Source organism: Anas acuta, chromosome 25, assembly GCF_963932015.1.
Source record: "Anas acuta chromosome 25, bAnaAcu1.1, whole genome shotgun sequence".
NCBI lineage: Eukaryota > Metazoa > Chordata > Aves > Anseriformes > Anatidae > Anas > Anas acuta.
This window is the reverse complement of record NC_089003.1, coordinates 5969239-5985404: the sequence shown is the minus strand read 5'-3', so window position 1 is coordinate 5985404 and position 16166 is coordinate 5969239. Positions and strand designations below refer to the sequence as shown.

Sequence of the window (16166 nt, the reverse complement as noted above, 5' to 3'; positions counted from 1 at the left end):
TAACGCTGAAGCTTTGCACTGGGACCTACAACAGCTTCACCCGTCTGCGGGTGCTTGCCACAAAACCACACTTTCGTTACCAGGGGAGATCCTGCAGCCTCCTCAGTGCTCCCAGGGACACATCCTGTAGCTTTCCTGTGTGGCAGCAAATCTACCTGCCCCAGTTCTTTCCTCCTGAATTGCTGGGACTCGTCTGTGCCTCTGCACACCAGGAGCTGTGAGAGGGCTGTTGGCACGCCGGTGGCTCCACTTTGTGCGCTGAGCCAGGAGGCTGCCGGCTCGTGTGGCAGCTCAGTTCAGCTCCGCTTGCTGATCAGAGGTGTGCAAAGAGATGGGGGCTGAAGAAGGGGCAATGCCCAAAGCCACGTTAACCTTCCTCAGGTAACAAAAGTGACAGCCAGCCAGCTGCTGCGGTGCTACTGCTCCAGCTGGGGCTCCCCACTTGTGCTCTCCACCCAGTGCCGCTGCCTTCAACAGCTGCAGCAGCTGTTTAACCTACGCATAAAGCTATCCTCAAAACCAAGATCTACTCTGAAAAGGAATAATATGGACTATGTGGTTTAACAGCAGCTTGATTTAGTTCAGATACCTTCCTTACCAAGTTAAAATGAAGTAAGGCACAAAGCAAAGTAGGTGTCTATGCAAGGTTTGGCACCGCTCAGGGTGACCTGTTTTCAGTTTCAGTGACAGGATACCCACGTAAAGATCATCTCTTAAAAGAAGAGAGTATGCAGTTGTTGGTTACCCTGCACAAGGAGCCGAGGGCCGCAAAAAGTCATGAGGGCTTTTGTGGTGGGATGCTGGGGAGCGCAGGCAGGTGCCAGGCACTTTGAATCCTCAAAACCACTCACGCACGAGAGGAAAACCAAAGGACAATTTTTTGGGTTTTATCCCAGCCATGTGTCCGAGACTTCTCTTTTTTGCATGTCAAGGCCAAGTCCTAACCTGTCCTTCCCAGCATTGCCACAAACACTGCTTGCAGCCGAGCCGTGCAGCCTCCACACACCCACTGTGCGCCCTGCAACAGCCCCAAGGGGCAAACAGCATTTGAGACAGCGCCAGTATCGCACACACCTTTGGAAAGCTAAAAATCTGCTAAACAGTGAGTTAATAAGAAAAATATTTGGAAATGTGGATATTATGATTTAAGGAGAAGTAGACATTTTTGGTGTCTGGATGCTGGCAAATTCTCCTTCTATATGAGATCTGTGGTCTCCTGGAAATGCACACCAGCTAGTTTGTTGGCATTGTCAGGGCCAGGCTTCTTTGTACTCAGCAGCAGCCAGCATAAAAAACTCATTGTTCGTGAGTGCTACCCTGGTGTCACTAAAACAAGCACTGCTTTGCTCACTCTGCCTTGGCTGTCCCGTTTTTTTCCCCACCATCTCCTTTCCTACCAAGTCTGCAGAGTTGTCAGAGAATTGACAGGGCCCAAGCTGGACCTCAGTCCAAATTCAGACGAATAAACCTTGATCTCTGTCAAAGGGTGTTGGAAGCGTAATATTTCTGGGGAAGTTCCACGTTTCTGACTGTTCTCTTGAACAACGGTCCCACTACTGCACAGTGCCTGTTTGGCCTGACGCAAGGGGAATTTTTTGCTGCTTTTTTTACCTCAATGCCAAACTCGTCGTAGAGAGCTGGTGGTGGAGCAGGCAGGAGCAGGGCTTCTGCTGAGCCCCTTGGAAGAGCCCTGGGCGATGGCAGCTGCAGGCACTGCAGCAGTTAACTGCATAGCAAGGAGACAGCTCTTCAGCTGAAGTGACAGCTCTGATGCCAAGGTTATCTCAGTGGTTCATCAGGAGAGAGAGCAAGGGAGCCACAAACATGACAAATATGCAGATTGCTGGTCTCCTGGGACCAGTCCTACCTACAGCCTCTCCCCTGCCTCGGTCTGCTGCTCCAGAGTCCGGCCATCTCCTGAAAGCTTCAAAGATCTTTCCTTTGTCTCTGGCTCTCAGCACACCAATAGGGAGATCTTATCTGAACGGCCTGTAAAAGCTCCTTCTGAGGTTTTGCCCCAAGGTTCAACAGGGAGATTATCACTGCTTCAGGTCTGTCTGGCACTGTCTTCCTCTTCCATCTGACCTTTTGGCAGCACAGCACCTGGTGCAGACAGGGACATCGGAAGGTTTTGACACTGAAGGACTGAGAAACGAAACAGAAATGTCTAATTTCACGCACGACCACGGCTGCTGCTCTGACTGCAAGACTTAGTGTCAAAGTTTCTACAACCGCCCCCCAAAATTACACCAAATACTACATATACAGAAATGGTTTTGTCAGTATTCAGAGATAATCAAGCCAGCTTTGAAACCTATCTTCTATAAACCAGTAGAATGACATTATCAAGTGCTAACTGCTGTCTCTTTCTCTGCATTTTAAATCATTCTTGTAGCTCTTTTGAGAAAACATTTCCGGCATTTCATTTCCTATGTTAAATTACAGATGGCAGCTCTGGGTATCACCACTCTAAGTAACGCCTCATTGCTGCGAGTAAATTCTTGGCTTTAGAAATCCTGCTTGTCATAAATATAAACAATTTCCCTGATTACTGTCAGGAGACTTTTTTTTTTTTTCTTTGCATCCTAAAGTTCCAGGAGCATAATGTGATACAGGTGGATTGGCAGGTTGAAATCACAGACCTAAATGACCTGCCACTGTTTTTCTCCCTAGAGGATTACTGGGGACTTCCCAAATCACACCCAAATCACACACCTTCACAGAACTCTCTCTCTCTCTAAAGGTATCAGACTGGATACTGCCTTTATCTTCTCCCAGTGTTGTTGGCTGCATCACCCTGGTTGCATCATGGTGCACAGCATGTCATTTCAAGCAGCTGGGGTGCAGTTCTGCTTCACTTCCTTTGGCAATCCTGGAGAGCACTTTAGGATTAGAGAGCCCCTGAGAGATTCTCTCAAGGCTCCACAAGCCCGAATTCAGGCAGATTTAAAGTTTCCAAAGAAATCAGTCTTTGAATGAGTCAGGAACCTTTGCACTGGTTTCTTAGGGCATTATCTGTGCTTTAGTTTTTGAAGAGTAAAAGCTTCAGTTTAGGAAGTTTACTGAGACCAAGTAAACTGAGTTTTCTGCTTGGAAGATGGTAAGCTTTTAGGTTTTATTTTCCACTGTGACCTTGGTGTCTGCAGTCTCTGAACCACATCAGTACCCCAAACGTAACGCCAACCTTAACTGCGAGACATGAGCAGCATTCTTCAACACAATGGCTACGGCAAGCAACACACCCCGGGAGCTGCCTTTTTGTTTTCTTCCATTTTTCTGTAGAGAAGAAATCTGATTTAAAATAAATAAATAAATAAACAAACAACATTTCCAATGAAAGGAATTCAACTTAAAATCAGTATTGTGAAAGCTCAGTTCTGAAGCAGCCCAGGAGTCCACAGCTGCAACTCTGGAGGAAAGGGGTCTGGAGAGGATTTAATGACATGCATCTTCACAGCCAAGCTTACAGCAAGCATTTTTTTCAACACAGACGTTTTGCAGGTGGCCCAAACACATTCCTGTTTTCAGGGATAGGACACCAAAGGAATAACTCACAGAGGAAACACCAAAAGTCTAATATTGAAGTATTAGCATATACCTTGAAAAGCAGCAGCAAAAGGAACAGAAAGTCCCCAAACCTCATGCTATTCATGATAGCAGTTTCATTTTCCTCTTTATTCCTGATTTTCTGGGAAGTTTCTGAAACACAAAAGCTGCACTGACTGCGCTGTCAGGAACAGCATGCCGAGCTCACAGTTCTACCTGGAAGCCTTGCTCTATTTTGATTTGTATTATCCCAAAGATAATGGTTATCTGAGAAATTGGAACATACAAACACTCAGGAGAGAACAAACCACTTCCTAGATATGCCTTTCCTAACAGTGGAGGATTATAAAAGGGAATTATATGTTATCCCACATTTTTGCTTGGGTTACACCAATTTTGATGCTGACAATTAATGTTTATCATATTAAATGCAGAGAAGCTAATGCCGTGTTATGCTTCAGTTCAAACAATTGGCTCAAATTTCAGGAGCCAAGGTTGTTCTATCAGTGTCAACCACGTCGGCTGTGGCTCCCTGGGGAATTACCATGGGGCTATCAGCAATCGCCCACATGGGTTTATGTTTCACAACGGAAAGGGAAAAGAAAACATCAGACCTTGATCCAAGCTATGTGGCAAAGCTAACACTGCCAAATCAAATCCAACTTGGGTATCCTGCATGTACTTTTACATGAAACGTTAAACACGGCTTGTTTTTCTTTCCAGCAGAAATTAAAAAACAACAGTATAACAAATTTCAGTCTTTTCCTACCTGTTTGACTGCAATTAGCTTGGAGCACCGTAGTTCCTGAATCCCCACATGTGGGATTTTGGGGAAGGGGAGAGTATTAACACACTGCCTTAGGGAAGTTCCAGATCCTCTGTTTTGACCAGCTGGCCTCAAGTTGACATCAACAAATGGGCACTCAGTCATTTGCACATAACCTTGCAAGATATTGCTAAGCAAATGCCTAAATGCCCAAGGTAAAATAATCTACTTTGCATTCTTAATCTCTACTCTACTTAAAACAGCCCTTGGCAGGCAACCAAACAGATTTTGGCCATCACTAATAACAACCTTCATCAGATCTTGGGGGTTTACTCAGAGGTGCCACTTTGTGCTAAAATGGGATGACTCACGTTTTTTTCAGGCACAGGGTAAGCCCCAGCAGCTCATCCCATGTCGAGCACCTCTTCCACGCCAGGAAGGATGTTCTCTAAACCAGCTGGAGTGCACAGGTGCAGTCCTACCAAAATCCCTACCAAAACCTCCTTTTTTTTTTTTTTTTTTTTTGAAAACTATCCAATGCCTGGCACAACTATTATGCAGAGAGAACATGGTGAGGGGGCAGAGGAGAACTTGACCTCTGTCCAAAAATAGGAGGGGGGAAAAGAAAAGGTGAATGTAGCATAAGCTCAGGCAGCACAGGAGACTTTGCTGGGGAAGCAGCATCCAACTGCGACATTCCAGAAAGGCTGCTGTGGCTATTTCTTTAGGCAGCCCCGTCCGACCGGCGCTACCTGTACTGTGCCCTGCCACCGTGACACGTGATGAGCTCGGGCTTGCAACTGCAAGTGTTTCAAAGCAGAGTCATGATGCATCTGAAGTGCATCACTTCTCTTCTGACAAACACGCCACCTGCTTTCATCTCAGCACGTAGTTTTGCTTGCCCGTCAAATCAAACACACTACGTTAATTGCAGGGACAGAGACAAGCACCTAGGAAAAACACAGTCCTTTGCCAGGCTGGGAAAACATAGGTGTAGCTGTTGTCGGATGGAAAATCATGCAGGCAGACATGGTAACACGAGCAGGAGGAAAAAAGTGTCTGGACAATAAAAACGTGATGTGGACTATATTAAAATATAGCTCAGTTTACACCAAAGCAGCAACTTCCCCTTAGCTGATGCATTAACTAAACGTAAATGCGAACAGAGCTCACATTTATTTCTCATCTCAAGCTTCCAGTGATGCGACACAAAGGAAGCCAGTGAACACTCTGTTTTTCCACACGAGATTATTACAAAGAATGAGATGCAACGGAGGCAACACAGGAAATAAAACATTTCCACTGCACAGCCTATAATACAGGCAATAAAAGCAGGAATACTCCCATTGCAAGCTGCTGCTCCCAGTGCTGCTGTGTGTCACAGTGCTGCAGGGGGCTGCTACACGACCACCCTGCGGTGACACGTTATTAAAGCCCTCTGACATTCAACAAGCAGGCACATTCAAATGTGCAGAAGCTAAACTTTTTGAATGAAATTCTTTTTAGTCTTAGGCCTAAGATTGAGTTCTGAAGTGAAATAACTCAATTAAATAGACTTCAAAGTATTTATCCTGCCTTTGCCTAAATCACTGTTTTAATAATAGGTTTGTTTGCCAAGACTTTAATAGCTTCAGCAAAAATATCTAAAATGTACAAGATGATATATGTTCTTGTACAAGTCTTACAAAATCCAACCCACCTTCTAATAATAAACTGTTTCAGGCTTTCATTTGCTAAATTGTATGTGTACTTTGGAGAGAGCTTGTCTTGAACCTGCTGCATAATGAAAGATTTCAATAAATCTTGTCAAACCAGACAAACAAAACAAAATTTTAATTTTACTTTTAAATTGCAGTTGAGTGCTCCAGTAGAAGTATTTTTTGGTGACTGCCACACAACTAAGGTGGAGGAGTTTGCTTATTTTTAACAAGAGAGTGGCATTGTCTTCATGTGTTAAAGCATTTAGTTGTGAGGTGCGCTATAAAAATTTAACCTTTCTATACGCAGGAAGAGATTTGTCTCCTCTGCTTTAGCTCTGGTCCGTAGGGGAGAGAAAATATTACAGGAGGGAAAGGGAGAGAAATATTACAGTAATTGGAAATGACACCTTAATCCCTCTGGAAAGGCTCAGCAGGGAGAATCATTCTGTGCATGCTGTATCATGGTGCTGAGCAGACGTACAGCCGAGGCTAAAGCTTGGCAATACTGTCTGCAAAGCAAGATGACTTTGTTTTTTATATCATTCACTATGAAAGAAACATCCAAATTAATTCACGGTACTTCTGAGAAATAGGCTTTTTGGTGCTATTCCCCCATTTCTGTATGGTCTGAAGAGCCTCCATCAACTTGCCGCAGCTGCATATGATGAGGGGGAGTTTTTGGAGCACTGAGTAATTTTCATGTTAAGGGTTTCTCTTCAGCACGCCGTGCTGAAACACACTGTGCTAAAAATAAAAGAAGATGCCCTCCCTGCCAGCCCACGAGAAGGCAGGCGGGCACCTCCACAGCCCTCCTCCTTCTCCTCCTCCTCCTGAACAAGCTGCAGGAAGCCTGATGGCAGCCTCTGTGCTGCGGGAGGGGCTGCAGCCACCCCCCAGCTGCCTCTCACCACCAACCGGGGCTTCGTCAGCCCTGCCACTGTGCAGCCCTTCCCATATTATTATGATTATTATTATTTTTAGGATGCAGAACCGAACTCCTCACATCCCCATCGCGGTGCTGGCCACAGAGATGCTGCTGTAGCTATGGCAACGTCCCTGGCTCTGGGGACCGCCGACCCCATAAGCGCTGTCACCCCAAGTTGAGCAGGGCCAGCCTGTGCTGCCACACAAAGAAATGCCATTTTCCCCCCAAACTGAGGGACCCGTGGGCACATCTGTACTCCCTGCCACTGCTTTCCCCCCTGCCCATCCTTCCCTGCTGGCTCTGGTCCAATTGTTTCCTAGAAAGGCCAGATTGCAAGCCGGCCCCGGCTGTGCAGCGAGGACACGTTGCAAGGCACGGCCTCTCCTCGGCCTCTCCCTGTCCCAGAGGCCGTGCAGACGATGCAGGAGGATGCTGCCTCCTGCACAAGGGAGATTCAGAGGGCACCAAAGGCGTGCAGCAGCCGCCCGACCCCGCCGGCTGTTTGGGATGCTGTATTTCTTTCTGAAGTTTAACCAGCATCACCTGAGCTCTCGTGTTTGCAGAGTAAATAAAAGCTGGCTACAGCATCGTTCTACAACACAGAGATAAAAAGAAAAAACACAGCTTGGATTTGTGTCTACACTTAATTCATAATAATCTAAATTAAACGGAGTGCGCTGATGACTGCAGTGGAATGCACTGGACATACCAACACGACACCGCAGACAGGGCTCAGGCAGCAAGGACGAGCGCTGTTGCAATGCTCATGCTGAGCAGGAGGCAGAGGCAGGCTGCTCGCAGGGCTGCACCAGCTCCTTCCCGAGCACCGGCACAGCCAAGCTGCTGCCTCCACGCTGAGCTGAGTCAAGGCTGCGAAAGATAATTCAATCCAAAATATTAAGAGCAAATCCCACATGTAAGTTCTGATAACCAGTTGTAATAGGCTGCACCGTTACAAAGAAAGATGTAACTAATATTATGCAGCTTTGCAGATAAAGATCTTTGCCAGTTAAGATTATTAATAGTGTTCAAGTAAATGCTAGCATCTTGTTGACTGGATCTTACGAGCTTGTGATAGTATCATCTCCAGTGTTGGGATCAGTTAAGTTACCGATGCCATATGAGGAGGAAGTGAAACATTTGCATAAACTAAAAATTTTTTATACTTTAACGTGCAAGGATATGAAACTGCAGCACGCCCCCACCATCACCTTCCTTACCAAGGAAACATCCTCTCTGCTGTATCATTTCTATTTGTGCTCTAAATCACCATGCCTGAGTCATGGCAGAACAGAACAGCCTTTCTTTGCAAAAATATATTTTCCCAACACATGCAGTTACAGAATGTGCTCTGCTCCACAAGCTCCCTGAATATTTTTAATGATGCTAAAAAATTAAGAGTTACAATTAAGATGCCCGCAATCATAACTCTTACTTTCTGTGCTACAGTCAGACCTTGACCTCTAATTCCTGCTCTTTAGAGCTAAGCTGACAACATGTAGCAAAACCAAACACAGGATGTGGACACTGTCAGCAGCCTGAAATGAAAACAACACACCACAAGTTTGTCAGATATTTCTCTTTAAAAGCAAATTTGAAAATCTGACACGGCGCAGCTTCAACATGCTGCTTTCCACATGCTGGTGAAAGCCCTTTCCAAGGCAAACACAGGAGCTGAAAGGCAGCCTGTCAGCAAGGGCAGCATGTCTCACGCTGACAAACAGCCCCGGCTCCCTGGCTTGTTCTGCATGCAGCTTTTTTTGGCACTCCACTAAACGCCCATGGGGCCAACCTTGCAGCAAAGCATTGCTCCCAGCATCTGCAGAAATGCTGCAGGCCATTATGCTGGAGAATGCTGGCTGCTGTCCTGAAACTCCCCAATATATTTGTGCGTCTCTCCCAGAGGCAGAGGATGCTCTTAAAATGAATACTTAAACGTCTTGAAAGCAAGTGTTTGGTTCTTGGGTCAGTCCATGCCACCTTGCTTACTATTCCAGCAACAGATGGAGAGAGCATCCTTTTTCTGATACAGAGGCCTAATGCCATCAGCCATACGATGCAATAGCAGACAAACAGCAGTACTTGAGAGCAGCTCCTTTTTCTAGCCTTATTTATTTTGGTACTGCTTTCCTGATCTTGCTCTTCAGGACAGAAGCAGCACCTTGCCCGTGCCCCAGTTCAGGATCTCGCTCGGTCGTATGAAACCCAAGGCTGCCAAATTCAATTCCTTGATTTAGCTGTCCTTCCGAGAGGCTTTCCCAAGCTGCTGCTCCTCTGACAGGCTGTGCTGCTGACTCTTTTCCAAGCTTGCTGAAGAACCTGAGGATTTTAGGATATTAGGGTTTCTCTCCATATCTACTTTATTTCCTCAGATAAAAGGTGTTCCACTAATTTTGTCTCCCCTCCCTCCTCTTACCCACACAGTTTCTTGCTTTATATGAAGACCACATAATACAAAAGAAAAGGAATTAATTTAGCTTGTAAGGTTGCCATATTTTTTTCTATGTTTATCACTGCTGTATTTAATTGCCTGCATCACAAGGATCAAAGACAGATGAAGTGGGAAATTCAGTAGGTAGCAAACAAGCGCCGATATAATTTGATGGCTGACTTTCTGCTTGCTGCTTTATGCTCATTAACCCAATTCCTTTGAACTCAAGTAGGAGATGCAGTTAACACATCATTGGCAACCAACCTCCAGGGATGCCGAGAGGGATAAGAGTCCCAGGAGAGCTGGAGAGAGACGAGCTGGTGATGTCAGAATTTCCCAGCCTACACTCAGGTGAGCAAAGCAAAAATTCGGGAGCGTTGACCCAATGCCTGTCTGCTGATGAGGCTGTTGACACGGGGAGCCATGCACGAGCCCTGTGTCCCAGGCACTTTCCCTCCTGTCTCTGCTTTCCTTAGAAATGAGCTTGCAAATTTAATTAATGGATTTACTGATATTCCATCTCATTAGCTATATAGGGTAAGATCAGCAACATATCGTTCAGAAATATTTTAAGAACTTAAGTGGCCTTACTGCTCTGCATATCAGATTGAACACAGAGAGCCGCGGCCAGGCACAGCACGCTGTGGCTGTGAATAAAATTCCTCCTATAGTGCTGTCCTCAAGCATGCCCAATGTGAACGGGGTGAGTAACAGTGCACATAGATGAACCAAGCTGATGGTAAAACTGTCCTGCATCTTAGCAACAGAAATGGAATCAGATGGTGGTTTTTACATTCAAGACAGGCAAGTGTCTGTCTTGTTACAAACTCCATTGTCACAGGATGAAAGCTGATTGCAGCTCACTTGATAAGATGAGCGGTCTCAGGGATGCCAGGGGCGAAGGGGCACCAAGGGAGCATGTGGCTGGAAAAGCCTTTCGCCTTTCAACTGTTCTGCAGTAAAAGCTCTTATTGCCCTTTTTGAAATTCATTGCTTGGAAAATCAGCAGACACTACTATGCATAATCACACGTTCATACCTGCGGTCTGAAAACAAGCAAATCTCTTCCAAGTCATTGTTACCATCAGCAGCGACAACACCCGCTGACACCAGCATGCAGAAGGTGTTTCAGCTGACACAGCCAAAGCAATCAAATTCATTAGCAGCAAGGATGCCTCAGAAGCTGCAGAAAGGGCAGCTACACATCAGGAATCTAATTTGCTTCTTTCCTCACCTTCATTTCATCACCTACCACCACTTCATTGGCTTGTTACCTTTGTTTAATAATTTATATAGCCCCTGCTTAAACATTCTGGTGTGCTCTGCTTATGGGAATCTGTGAATATGTGACTTGGGACTTTATGCATATTTAAGGATATTCCAGCTGGGCAAGCACCTTGAAAAAGCAGTTCTGAGGCTGTTGGAAAGGAAACAACGAGGATGACAGCTTCAGATGAAACAACGAAACAAAGCCCATTAGCCCTCTTTCAACAGTGTCTGGGTAAAAGGCACGGCACGCCTCAAATGAGATGGGGTGGATGCGTCACCCAGGTAGAGCTATGGTTGAAGATCTTTCACTGGCTGGTGCCACGATGAAACCCACCTGCATTCACAACCTGTCTAGACACAAAGGAACTCCATTTTAATTAAAGCTATTTAGCTAACCCTGTGCAAACCCCGTGGAGGCATTCAGTTCAGCAAGGCTCAGACTCAATGCAAACTTTCCCAGGAATAGCTGTCAGCCTGAGCTGGGAAGATGCATGAAGTGACTGACACAGCACTGAAAGAATTATTTTTGTATACACACAGCTGTACTGACACAGCATTTTTGGCACAGGGGAGTGAAATGAGATGTTCAAGACAGTTGTCCTCATAGATAAAGGACCCAGAGCACTCAGAGCTGGTCGCTGTCCCCTTCACCATGGCATGTAAATTCTTCACTGAACAGACTTCAGCCTTTCTTCTCCCCTGACATTCACACCTGCTTCCTCTCAGCCATCTAAAATCCTAGCCTGGGTGCCCAGGTCCCCAGCTCAGGCCAGACCACATGCTCTGTGAAATGGAGACAAGCATGCTGTGAGTGAGGGTGTGTAGGAAGGAGACACAAACACAGGCAGAGACCCAAGGCCTCATCGCCCAGAATTCAGTTTGACCCAGCACAATTCACCATGAGGTTACCCAGGAAAGAGCAAAGAAGAAGGGTTCTCAGGGCTCGCTCAGGCAGCTACAATTAGGCTGGGAGAGGATGAGGCTGGAAGCGGCGCTTTGGGGCAGAGATTCTGCTTGGGAGGAAGCTGACATTTTGTAAGTGTGTAGGAAAGTAAAGGACTTTCCCCTGAAAGTTTACAGTTAAAAAACCCTCCTGGTAAAAACTACAAAGCTGTTGTATAGTTAACCTTTTCCCTTCCAAACTTGTCTCTGCTGACGTTTGATATTTGAGAGTGAAAGAGGAAATACAGGTCTGTCTTTTCAAAAGCAGCGCACATCTCAGCCCGGTTACCTCTGCTGGCACAATCACACCGCCTGTCCACCTGTCAGTCCCCACTCTGTCCCACGGCTGACAGACAGCAGACTAATACACAAGCTAAGTGTAAAATTAACTGCCAGAGATACCCAAAATAAATACCTCGCTGATGGAAAGGCAAGCCAAACTCAGCCTTTCCACGTCCCTTTTGCTGGCTGCAATTAAGTGAGTGCCTGTAGATCTCTGGAACTTGCCCTGGCAATGCTGTGGGAGGATGGACAGAGAAGGGGAAACAGCTGATGTGCCAGCAGTGGTGGTACTTCAGACAAAGAGGACCTCGTCCTTGGGCAACCTGGTTTTATCTGCTCCACTGCTGCTAGAGAGCCCATTGAGAGCGATGGGTGCTCCTGTTAAAAAGTACAGCTTCCAGAGGGAAAACACTAATGCAACGTTAACCTGTAACGTGTCTTTTTCAGGTTTATGTCCTACAAATCCTTCTTTCCTTACTGTTCACAAACCACCTCTGCCCCAGGACTGAAGTTGGTTTGGTTCTGGGTTAAAAAGGTCAAAGGTTAGAAGTTAATTCAAGACCAAGCATCCACCAGTGCTCCCAGCATAGCCAAGCACCCCAGTCCACCTCCTAGCTCACTTGGCTGGCTGCTGGGGTTCAGCATATCCCTATCCGGGGGCTGTCCCAGAGCAGTTCGGTAACCTCCCCTCCCCTGCAAAAACAACAAAGTAAAACATGGGCAGATCAAAGTGCAGGAATTGTGCTAGAGCAGTCAATTATCTTGGGTTTTGCTGCAGGAGCTCTTGCACCCAGGGTAGGCAAGTGCAAATGTTCAGACCCTGGTGCCAACTACCTTAGTAAGCTATATGACTTCCACAAATACTTTTACATTCCTCCTTAAGACAAAGGCTTGAAGCTGATTAGCACACACAGGAAGAAAAATGCTGGTTGCATTCTAACACTGCACTAAACAGAGCACTGTTGACCAGTATTTCCTAAGAATTTCCTTCCAATCTGCAATAAAATTTGCATCGAGCTAAATTTGTCTGAATTCTTTAACCAAACCCAAAGCTTACCAGGGAACAATCTCCTGCAAACAGAGCATCCCTTAGAAGCTAGGTTGAAAAACATACAGCTTTTATCTCCAAGTCTTCCAAAATAGAAACTGACCTAAAAAACAGGTCAGCGCTGGCCACCCTGCCATTTCAGACACTGTATTTAACAATACAAGCACACAACAAAGTGAACACACTGCTGTTAACTATACTACAAGATGTGTGATCATAACTGACATTCATCTTGCATGAGCAGCCAACCCTCCACAAGGAATCCAGAGTCCCAGGGAGTTTACAAACACTGAGCGATCAGCACCAACTCCCTGTGGGTTCAATATCAGTCACTGACTTTGCTATCTTTCTCAACACAAATATGATCAAAGCATGCCTCTAAGCCCAGGGACAGGATCAATGGTCCAAATGCAAGTCCAGCAGCAAAGCCCCCAGGCTTTCAGGCGCACCCGCTGACCACCAGCAGCTCAAGCACCTGCATTTACCTGGCCCTGAAGAGGAAATGCTGGAGGCATACAGGAACACCCGGCATTGAAACATCTTCAAGGCCACACATCTCTGGCTGCCTTACAAGTGGCTCCATTCCCCATCCTCCCTCTGGTTCACATTATTGTGCTGAAGTACTGCATGCTGAGCAAAGACCAGGTCGCTAAGAGAAGCAGACCTGGTGTTTGTAACGTGCTCATGGAGAAGAAATGGCTCAGGCCTGGCAGTCACAGCTGAGAGAGGTGGTAACAGAATTTTGGGTGTAACCTCAAAATAATCAATCACACTGGATACTTCAAATTTTATAAAAACACACACACCTCTGCATGTCCCTAAGCTGGTGCTTCAGCATGTCCTGCTCCTGCACGCATGGAGGCTTCACAGTGCCCTTCAATCCCCATCTCTCCCTGCCCCGGTTCCCCCACAGGTCCCAGTGGCTGGGTGCTACTGGCAGCCCGTGGAGTGGATTTTCCTGCTGGGCTGCAACCAGCAGCAGACTGCTGGGGTGGCAGCTTCCACGCAAGCACCTCTTTTCAGTTTCATACACATGTGAAAAGCAAAGCTGAAGCCCCCAGTACAGAGAGGAGTCATCAGCACTGATCACTCAATCACTCGCAGTGCAATTACTCAGCCACTCAACCCACAGCTGCAGGAGCTGTCTTCACACCGGTGGGAGATCCTGACACGTTATTCCCTGTCAGGCATGACGTGACACATCCCCAGCATCCACTCTTTGCAATAGCATATGCTAGCGCAGCGTGCGGTGAGGCTGAGCACTTCAGGCCCACTCAGGTATCAGGACTGGACTCGCTGAAGCTTTCTGCTAAGCAAACTCCCTCCAAGCTGATTGTTCTGCCATGGTCTGAGCTCAGCCACATACGCCCTCCTCCTTCGTCTTACCATTCATGGTTTCTCCTAGCTGACTTGCAGGATACAGTACTAGTGGAACTGTAGGCGAGGCACAAGAAGACTCTTAACATTCAAAACTCTTCATGTAAATCCTGATTGTAAAGCAAATTAATTCCACTCTGAGCCAAACTCAACCAGCAGCTGGGCAAACACATATGCCTCCAAACTGCAAGCATACAACTTAAGCAAATATAAGTAGCTGATGAATGCTTCGGGTAATCGCATCCTTACCCCATTTCCTCCAAAGTAGTATCAGTTAAAACCAGTGGAGACATTTCCTGCTCAGATTTCAAGATGAATGGTGGAGTTTATTTCCTAGCACAGGCACCTACTGCTACTTCAGAGACCTTGGGGTAAGTCCCTTGCCCCAAGATGCCACTGCAGAAAGGCACAAGTTTAAGGTCCTGTGTCCGACCACCAACTCCATGCAGATTTCTGACACACCGCCAGGCATTTAAAGACAGCACTGAACACCTGTGCTTGGGCAAATGAATTCCACTCTGTTCTACTAGTTCAATCTACTTCAAAGCCCCGTTTAATGCTTGAGTCAAGGCACGAAAACATGTGCTGCAGTGATCTCCAACTTATGTTGGCTAATTCTGGAAAACGTTAAGATTCTCTATAGTATCACCCAAAAAACGACACTCTCAGCAAAGCACAATGGAACACCTGCTGGCTGTTGATGTGACATATCTACGATGATTAAGTGTTTTACTCACCAGTGTTTCCCTCTTCAAAAGTTCCTGGGAAGAAGTGTGACTCTGTGGATTTGGAAGCTAACACCAAGACCCCCAAGTGCCAGAGTGCCTAACCCACCTGTGGCCAGCAAGTTTGTAACTCCAGGGCCACTGGGTTCAGGCACTGAAGATACTTCCTTTGCCCTTTCCTACATAAAAAAAAAAATATAAAAAAAAAAATCCATTCAGATGCTGTAATGTCCTGTACATGGCTCGAGGGCACCCTGAAAGCATCTTTTGCGCTTCCATTGAGACTGTGAAGTATGAGTGCAGGAATGCACTACAGCCTGCTCTCCTAAATAAATACTCCTAAATAAACACTGTCCCTGCCTCTTGCGCCCAGATTTACATTTCCATGCTTCCCCTTACTACAACATGAAACTTCTTTTTCCTGTTGGCCTGAGCAAGCAGCAAGGCAGCAGCTCCCACCAGGATGGAGGGCAGCCGAAACATCTCTGCGCAGCAAAAGGCAGGAGATCAGAGTTTGTCTCTTTAATCAAAATGAGTGATAGTCATGAAACTTACACAGAATGATCTTTGCTACCTCTCTTCCTCACTGTCAAATCTGAGGATGCAGCAGCCACATAAAACCATGTTTCCCTGGGAAACCAAGCTAAAAATAGCCAGGCTGGCTGGCTCTGGAGACAGGTCTGGAGATTTTAAAATTGCAGTTAGAACGAGATATTACCCTGGGTTAAGTATCCGGATTACTGATGCTGAATGCTAAAGATCCCAGTGTGAAGCCTTGCTGTCCCACCTAACACAGGGTCCCTCTGAAGAAGGCCGACCTTCTTCCCGAGCACAGGGAGGAGCTCGCTCGGCCTTCACGGGGCCGTGGGGGAACCAGGCCCCAGGCCTGTAGCAGGCAGCCTCTGGTCCGGGCTCCCTGGTTTGGAAACACCTTCAGCCTGGGCTCAGCTTCCAGCACATGGACAGCACAGAAGTACAGGCTGAAGCCAGCCACAAGCCCCCTAACCCAGCCCAAATCCACGGTGACTGAGCGCTGCTCCAGGGGCATCAGCTGAGGTCCTGTGTGATTCACCGTGGCTGGTGTGACCGTCCTCTGGCACCTTCACGAGATCCTGGTCCGTGGGACCAGGGCTGGGGGCTGCTGGGGACCGAGGA

General features: G+C 46.7%; 1 protein-coding gene across 3 annotated transcripts in view; it reads right to left on the bottom strand.

The window, feature by feature from the left end:
• The window catches only part of MYO1D (myosin ID), a 156223-nt gene that overhangs the window by 24844 nt on the left and 115213 nt on the right, over window positions 1-16166 (bottom strand). For 2 of the 3 annotated variants that reach the window (XM_068660899.1, XM_068660902.1), the window contains exon 22: window positions 9034-9256. The exons of the other annotated variant lie outside the window; for it this stretch is intronic. In XM_068660899.1, coding sequence (XP_068517000.1) covers window positions 9049-9256 — 208 coding nt within the window. In that variant the 3' untranslated portion in view covers window positions 9034-9048. Of the gene's footprint in view, window positions 1-9033; window positions 9257-16166 lie in introns of those variants that run through there. 3 annotated transcript variants of the gene reach the window in all.